General features: G+C 42.2%; 1 protein-coding gene across 2 annotated transcripts; it reads right to left on the bottom strand.

Annotated features, from left to right (window-relative positions):
- Window positions 1–359: 359 nt before the first annotated feature.
- Window positions 360–8,523, bottom strand: CNR1 (cannabinoid receptor 1 (brain)). Of its 2 annotated transcripts, none has more exons than XM_010000512.1 (2): window positions 8,434–8,523; window positions 360–3,049 (listed from the first exon to the last, which is right to left on the bottom strand). In XM_010000512.1, exon 2 carries the CDS (start codon window positions 2,986–2,988, stop codon window positions 1,567–1,569), a length of 1,422 nt encoding a protein of 473 aa, XP_009998814.1. In that variant the 5' UTR covers window positions 2,989–3,049; window positions 8,434–8,523; the 3' UTR covers window positions 360–1,566. The 2 variants fall into 2 exon arrangements, with proteins under 2 accessions (XP_009998814.1, XP_009998813.1); XM_010000511.1 differs by lacking the exon at window positions 8,434–8,523 and having other exon boundaries at window positions 1,329–2,847; window positions 2,923–2,988.
- Between the last annotated feature and the right edge of the window lie 370 nt (window positions 8,524–8,893).

Raw genomic sequence — 8,893 nt, 5'->3', positions numbered from 1 at the left:
CATCAGATTTGAATACTGATGGCCTTAACACAAATTATAATTTACTTCTGGCTTTGTCAGTTTTCAGGAACACCATCGACAGCCACTGTATTGGTCAGGGCAGGCTCATGCCATCTCTGGTTTCCCCTTATTCTCAAGTACACCTAAAAGGCTGCTTTCTCTAGCATGTGGATACACCTCTCAAGAGTGGGTCAGGATGTTCTTAGTAAGGTACTTTCATCAGTAACCAGTTGGAAGAACTCAATTTTAGAAACGGAATTCGTGTGCAAAGCGTGCAACAAGAAATACAGTTTACATTTGGTCAGTGTCCTATCTTAGTTATGCTACCATGACTCACACTGATTAGTATACTTACACACACACACACGTAGATATTTATTTATATACACGCTCACACAATAAGAAAATGTCTAAGTCTGACAATATTTCCTCCTCTTTTAGTGAAGACAGGAGTTTGGCATCTCAGGCTCTGAATCTGCCTAAGCCTGGGATACAGGAATGTGACACACTTCAAGTATACATCGACTGCACAGTGATAACATCGCACATGGAGTCTGACACATGCTGTCTTCAGTGGTCCAGCACCAGCACGTGGCTTAAAACCAGTTGCCCATTAAAGGAGCCAAAATCCTGGACCTTTGCTTTTCAGTGTTCGTATTCATGCAAAGCCCAAGAGCAGGGCAATAGTCTGTACAACTATAAATGTCCTTCCATATAAACGCAGTGGTATTTAAAAGTCTGAACCAGTGCATTCCTCTTACACTCCTCCTCTATTCCTCTGCTGCTGTTAACTCTCGTATGCATGTGAAAGTAAAAGGTAGTGGGGAATAATTTTACTAGAAAAACACAAAGCCTCTCCTCTAAGTCCACAAAAGACCACCAAAAGTGTAAAACTTCCAAAATAGCTCATAGGAATTCTTCAAATACACTGTGTTTTCAATGGGGTTTACATATCACATTTCACATTATTTCCACGGAAGTCTACCTTATCACTTTGTTTCATCAGACAAATATCAAGAACACATAATAAAACAGCACACAACTCACGGGACACGACACGTTTTACAAAACTTCTAGAACTCAGCACTGCCGCTTTTGGGAAAAATCAAAAACTCCTATTACTTACAGACATGGAATATACTTCACATTGAAATGAACAGCATGATCACAAGGCTTTTTGTCTTATTGGATGGTATTGGTTTAGGATGCATTAGTTTTCAATTAGGTTTCACAATTTTTCTTCACACCCCCAAAAATAAACCATTGCTAACCTGGTGTTTTCTCTGTGCTCTTTCAGGAAACTTGCTATTATTCAGTAAACACTTTTTGAGAAAAAAAAAAAAGAACACTTGAAAATTTATCTTGAATCCCTTATTGTAAAACCTGAAGAACTGGTCGACGTTAATTCTTTTAACACAATCATCAGCTTACAATGACAAACAAAAATATTACAGGAGGGCACAAACACATTAAGCCATGGGTTTGGTTTTCTCTGTTGTTGATATTTTTTGAATTATTTTTTTTTAAAACTAACTCTTTTCCCACAAACACCGAGAAGTCTCTGACTTACAACGCTTCGGCAGTCGTGTCTGTGGAGACAGACATGGTAACTTTGGCAATCTTAACTGTGCTCTTAATGCAGCTCTCGGCAGCCCTGTGCACGTTGCCCGCGTTGTTGGCGTGTTTGTGCTGGCAGTCAGACTCCATGCTGTTGTCCAGGGGCTGCGCCGTCCCCTCGCAGGTGGGGAACATGCTGCGGAAGGCGTGTCGCAGGTCCTTGCTCCTTAGAGCATAGATGATGGGATTCACTGTTGAATTCAGCAAACAGAGCATGCTACAGAAGGCAAAGACAGTCTTGATGAGCTTGTTCATTTTCCCAAAGACATCGTACACCATGATGGCAAGGAGAGGGCCCCAGCATATGATTAAAACGACTAGGATAAGGACCAAGGTTTTGGCTAACCTGATGTCCATACGAGTCTGGTCAGGCCTTGTGATCTGTACCTTACCATCCTCCGTGGACTGAATGATGATGCTTTTCTGTGTGCCCCGCTGAATCATGCGAACAGCGTGGCTGTGAGCCTTCCACAGTATGTACATGTAGGCATAGACAATGAAGAGCAAAAGGACGCTGGTGACCCCGATCCAGAACATCAGGTACGTCTCGTCGATGAGAGGGAATATGTCCGAACAAACGGAGTTGAGCTTTTTGCAGTTCCAGCCAAGCAGAGGCAGAACAGCTATTACAATAGCAATGGTCCACATCACACAAAACGCTACGACAGCCTTTGGTCGGGTAACAATCCTTTTGTAAGCGAGAGGCCTGTGTATAGAGATGTACCGGTCTATTGCTGTGAGGAAAAGGCTACCTACGGAGGCGGTGAAGGAGGCTGTAACTCCACCCAGTTTGAACAAGAAGACGTTGGGGCTGTCCTTCCGGTGGAAAACATGAAAATCCACAAAACTGTAGACAAAAATGACGCTGCCCAGAAGGTCAGCCACAGCCAGGCTGCCGATGAAATGGTAGGAGGGTCTACACCGGAGGCTTCGGGAGTGGAGGATGACGCACAGGACGAGGAGGTTCTCCAAGACCGTGAAGGTGCCCAGGGTGAGTGAGAGCACAGCAATGGCCAGCTGCTGGCTGGGGTTCAGTATCATAAAGCACTCCATATCCATGAAGTTCTCCCCACACTGTATGTTCTCGTCATTATCCTTAAATGTGGACAGGGACTTGTTGTAAAACTCTGTGATGTTCACCTGATCTGAGGGAATAATGCTCAACAGGGGATCATCTCCCGCAGTCATTTTTTCTTGGAAAGGATCACCCCTGAAGGAAGAGAGGGGAAACTTCTGGGGGTAGTATCCCAGCTTGGATGCCATGTCACCTTTCATGTCTTCGTACTGGATATCGTTGGAGCCCACGTAAAGGAGATCGGTTGTGATTGTTCGGAAAGTTGTATCTGCGAGGCCATCTAGGACTGACTTCATAACCCCAGTCTTGTTGGTTTTAGAGACACTTGGGGGAGGAAAAAATGCATCGGAGGAACTCCTGGAAGGAGAAAAGATCAGACTTCATTAATATAAAGAGGCAGACAAACTTCACAAACAACTTCGTTGAACTGCGTCCAACAAAATCGACCTTTCTCTTATGTTTAAAGCACATTTAGCCTTTGCCACATACGGGAATCAGGGTGAGTTGAGCACTTGGAAAGAAATCACCTGGATTTCACTAAAACTGATTTACATTAGAAAATGACATGAAAACTGGAGGCATAGGGAATTAAGTATTCCACATGAAAGCAGTTTTCATTTCTCATCAAAACCTGAGCTGCAATACCAGAAAAATACCTTTCTCTAGATCTGGACTTGGCTTCTGATGGCAAAGTACCTTGAAGACCAATATTCCTTGGGCTTGCTTCATTAAGATAATACCAAATGTCACAGCAGGAGAAGCAATAAACTGAGTCATCACCTTCATTGCTTTTCTTTCAAAATGCACCAAGGGGTTTGAAAACCTGACAACAGAGAGGGAATGGTAAGAGAGCCATGCACTGTAAGCTTCACTGTTCACCCACTATGCCTGTATATTCACACTACCCTGTTACAGCACTTTGAGATCTGCTAACTTCCTGGATCTGTTATTGCAAAACTTTTAACAAGGTATTTCCTCTACAAATGTAGGAATCTAGACATGGCCTCATTACTCTGTTTCTTCCTTCTGCTAAGCATACCTGGGTAACTGGCATGTTTGGACTCTATGTTAACCAGCTCTGTCCACAGGTTCAGGAAAGGTGACCAGCACTGCTAAGTCATTGAGTGCATCAGCAATCCATTTTTTGTGGATCAGAAGCCTCAATGAGAGTGGCTCATATTTGCCAAGAAAAGCACAGCAAGAAGTTTGGGTCAGAGTGCAGCCCCGGCCAAAACTCCAAGGAAAATGGAGCAGGAGCCACTGCTCCTGTGAGAAGCACATAAATGTAACTCATCCCATTAGGGATACACCTAAAACATTCTGCCCCTCAGAAAGAAGAAGCCCAGCAGAAAGTTCCCAGCTAGCCAGTGGTCTCTGAGTCTCACCATGCCCTCCCTTTGCTTGTGGATGGTGTTTAACTGCAGAGTGTAATTCCTGGTCAGGGCACCTCAATTAGCATCTGAGCATCCTACATGCATCAATAAGTAAGACAGATCTTAAAGCTCTTATGCTATGCTCCTTTATGTAACTTTGCCCATATAACATGCCTTGAATATGCACTGCACACCTGCTTTAGGGCCCCCTTCCACCACTAGGGTGGCTGAGAGTGGCCTGAATGTAAGCTAGAACCAGAATCATTGCTTCAGTGTGCTACAGCTATTCTGCATGTGGAATGGGACAACTTGATTATTACAGTAGCAACAGGAGCAAAAGCAAACTTTTTCATGGAGGAAATTGTTTGTGACACCCAGCAAATCCCAGATGCCACATACAGGCTTGTACTGACTTAACCTGTTCACTTTCCACAACTGACAATAAACAGCCAGAACAGCCACGAGAGATTTTCTGCCAAAACCAAGAGTACTGATCATCTCAACTTCTTAAGAGGAGACTTGCACAGTAGGTACTACAGCTCAGTTTTCCTATTAAAATTAAAAGAAAGAAGAAAATTATTCATCTCTACAATACCAATACTTAGAAGAAATCACAAGCATTTCCAAAAGAATCAGAGATAATTTGGCCAATGAGACATTTATACTGCACTTATACATGGCACCTGAACATTCCACACTTTGTCCAGAGTTCATTAAAGTTTTCTATTTGATTCACCAGGCCTAGACACCAAGTGTTAAAGGAAATACAGGAACCTAGATCTCCAGAAGACACTGCAACTGCAGTGCTACAAACAAGGATGACTATAAACAACCTTTACTGGGATAGTCTAACACACAACACAGACCCTTTTGAGGGTCTGAGAAGGGAGGGAGAGAAATGTCACTGAAGCACACATTAAACAGGAGTAACAGGAGTAATCTAATACATAATGTACATTTAATCCAGAAGGTGCTTTACAGATGTTCCTAATAGAATTTGCGTATGTTACATGTTGTTATGATGACCCTGCTGACAACTGACAAACCTGCTTTGGGTGAAGCCTGGCAACTTTAAACTTGGCATTATAACACCTGCTTAAAACCAGAAGGGAAGAGTGTCTTACTCATTTGAAAACTACCCCCCAAAAAATTAAATAAATCAAGTGGTTCTATAAACATGTAAAGATGGCTGTTATTCCAGCTTATTTCTGACACAAAAAGATAACCATTTTAACAATTAAAGCCACAGCTCCATGTTGAGAAGATTACGTTTGAGCAAAGCTTCAAAAAATTGTATGCAACTGAGCACTTCTGCCAGACAGACTAACAAATTGTTATGAAGTAGCTGGTCCCTGTTTGAGTCATGTTAAGTAGAGACTTCCTCAAAATAAGGTGCAAAGCACTGTGCAACCCCTACCTTTGTTTGAAATACAAATGAAAGAAAACAAATTCCTGTGTGCTCTTTTGAAGGCAGCAGTGACTTATGTGACAATATGACTATGCATGCATATGCTATGCTAACAACACAGTTAATGGGATCAGGACAGGCAAGTCTTACTCTGAATTTCAATGATATTTTTTTTTTCCCCCTCTTTATTTTTACATTGAGACTATGACACTAATTTCCACCTTATTGTCTCTCCAAAAAGAGTTTTATCTGAGAGTACTTGGGAGTTCATTAGCAATGTAGTTTCAGCTTTGGGGAATACAGCTGACATTAATTTTGTTTTTGTTTGCTGCTAGGAATATCATAATTGGAAATTTCTAGCAGTATGTGTGCATGCACCTATTCAAGGAGCAGTTGATTTTTATTAAAGTTGCAGTAAAACAGCCATTTGCCTGATCTGGAATTGCACTTTACAGGAATTTTATTTTAATGTAGATACTAGTTTGCCTTACTATAAGCTAGGATACTGAAAGGTGCTGAAGTGATCAGTGAGGTTTCCCATGGCTGCACAGTGAAAACAAGACCAGACCTTTGGCACTAAGGTTATCAGGAGAGTCCGGGTGGCAGTGTGAGGTGTTGCAGAATTTGACACAGACTGAAAAGCTGACAGCAGGAGCAGTGGTCTGGTTCCTGGTCTTTTTGTTTGGTTAGGTGGACATGCCAGCATCACACAGATTTTGCCTTTAAGCTCTTCTGTCTGAACCAGGTGTGTTGAGGAGGCACCGGCCATGAGAAGAGGACACACTTCATGTCTTTGCCCTTTGCCATGGGCTTCAACAGAAAACAAACCCATATTGTTCAAGAGCCAGTTAACATCTCTGCATGAAATGCTCTGGGAGCCTTCTTACAGCCTCTGTAGTGGCCAAGGGCACCTTGCACAGATCAATCCTCTCTGGCTGTGTGCTGCAGCAAAGCCCCCTTGCAGGCAACGTGGTAGCCAGAGAGACCCTCCCTGCCAAAAGCTGCTCTTCCAACAGAGTCTTTGAGTCGCCAAAGCTCTCAGCTTCATCCCTTCCTTAAATGAGCTCTACTACCTCGCTCATTTTAATACCACTTTAAAAAGAACACAAACATTGATTAGAGATGAGGAAGAGCCCATCCTGACGCCAGCACTCAAAATTCTCGGTGGATTTCCATGACTACACGCAGCAATTCACAGTAAGTAATGAATTATGATTATGCATAAGGATAAAGAATAGATAAAAAATTCAAGCATCTTTTTTTTCTTTAAGACCTAAAACCAGAAAACCCACAGCAGAACACCACTGTAGGCTTTTCTACCATCAGTCAGGAGTTGTTGGTGGGCACTGCCAGACCAGCTCTGCAAAGTGACTGCCACTAGATGGAGTGGCTTTTACAAACACACCGCTTTGCTGGCTCCAGAGACCTGGATATAAATTCCTCTAGATCTTCTCTTTCAACCTGTTTAACGGGTCCAAACATAAGAGGTGTTAAACAGCAGCTGAAGACACAATTGTGTAAAGCTTTGCCCTCAAAGTGAAAGAATTAAAAGAGTTGAAGGGGAAAAAAGCCTTGCTGCTGCCTCCATTGTGTGGTTACAGATAGCCTCAGGAGAAGCCTGGATGCTGTCACAATATAAAGACCCCTTAGGTAAAATATAAAAGATGTAATACCTAAAAGGCTGGTAACTCATCAGGACAACAGGGAAATTACAGCTGCCCAGAACTTCTCATTGGTCCAGAGGACCAGTTCACTCGGGGAGCAAGAACATGACTTCATTAAAGTCGTATCTTCTCCTTCTGCTTTCTGGGAGAGGGAGGATGGGAAAGTTTTTATCATTGCCTTAAAAAAGGGCTGAATTTATTATAATTTTGAAATCAGGATGATTGATAGAGCAATTTGAATAGCCTGAATAGAAACAGTGAATATTTGCATTCTTCCTTGGAAAGTAATTATGAGCAATACAATGATGCTACTGATAACTGCAAAAGTGTTGACGTGGCAAGAAAAGGAATCAAAACAATAAAGGCAAATCTGCAATCAAACCTTTCTAGCTCCTGTTTTAGAAAATATTTTGATCTCCATGTCTATACATTTCTTCTATGATACCCACAGCTAATTAAGAACATGCTAAAGAACAAGTAGGTATAAATGAAACAGTTTTTGAATGCACAAAAATAAATGCCTTCTCCTTGCCTACACACTGTAAGGCTTGTAAATCTTTCAGAGGGCTTTATCTTCCAGTAAGCTTGCATAGCACCCAGTACACTGGGACTTCCACTAAACTGCGTACAGAAAGTGCCACCACAGGAGAAGCAACATTAACATACTTATGTGTAGTCAGCTGAAAAAGTGTGGCGAGAAATGAGAACTACCATAGTAATTGCTGGCCTCCAGGAATTAAAACTGTCCTATAAAATGAAAATTTATATGGCTAATAATTACCTTATCCCATATGGTGATGAACAATACTGCTTCGAGACAGAACAAGGTTTCTAAGCCTTGGAGAAAGAAATGTGCAGGCTGAGAAGTGGCACTCTAAGACTCAGTAACACCAAGCAAGAAAAAAAACCACACGTTGACAAGAATGTGAAAGCAATGTTACCCCTATCCTATTTACTGTTTTACTACTCCATCTCCAACACTGTGCTACTCCTAGGCTATAAATGGCAAATATGCTGTCACTCCTAATTCAGGAAAACTTGCATTCATTTCTGTGAATTTTCTCTGTGTGAGGGACCAGGAAGGAGCACAGGCACTAGGAGAGGAGAAAACAAGGGATGCTGTCTTCTACTTACAGCAAGGCACCACCAGCCATGGGGTAAACCAGGGCATGCAAGTACTGAAACAGATTTTGTTCTTATGTAACATAATGATAATGATTGTGTGATATCTTCGGCAAGATGAACCTAATTAGCAAGAAACCACAGCTACATGATTATTTATGCTCATTAACATACCGTTTGCACACTAGCAGGATAGGGGCTGGATTGTGCTAATTTGAGGGCAAACTGCCCCTATGTTGACACCACTCAGCATCCAGCAGCTGACAATCTGAACAAACAAAAACAAAACAATGGGGGAAACAGAGCATTCATCAGCAACCAGCAATGTTTTTAAAAGAAATAACATCATTTCTTCCCTCCAAAGTTTCCATCCAAAGATGTGTGTACCAGTTTTAGCACAGGTGAGATGCAGGCACAGAGGAAAACAGGCTATGTCTCATCTTTCAAACAGCCAGGACACATACTTGTGTTTAAGATCAGAGAAAAAAAAACAATGAGGCTGAAGTCCTGCTCTGTCTGGTGCAGGTGTAGGATCCAATCTTTGCTCTCCTGAGAGCCAGGTGAGCCTGCCGGCAGCCTATCCGTTCTGCTGCCTGTCTCTAAACTGCTCAAGTTGTTCCATGTTGGATCAAGA

Source organism: Chaetura pelagica, unplaced genomic scaffold (assembly GCF_000747805.2).
Source record: "Chaetura pelagica isolate M959 unplaced genomic scaffold, ChaPel_1.0 scaffold174, whole genome shotgun sequence".
NCBI lineage: Eukaryota > Metazoa > Chordata > Aves > Apodiformes > Apodidae > Chaetura > Chaetura pelagica.
The sequence above is the reverse complement of the archived record's forward strand: the minus strand, read 5'-3'. Positions and strand labels throughout refer to the sequence as shown.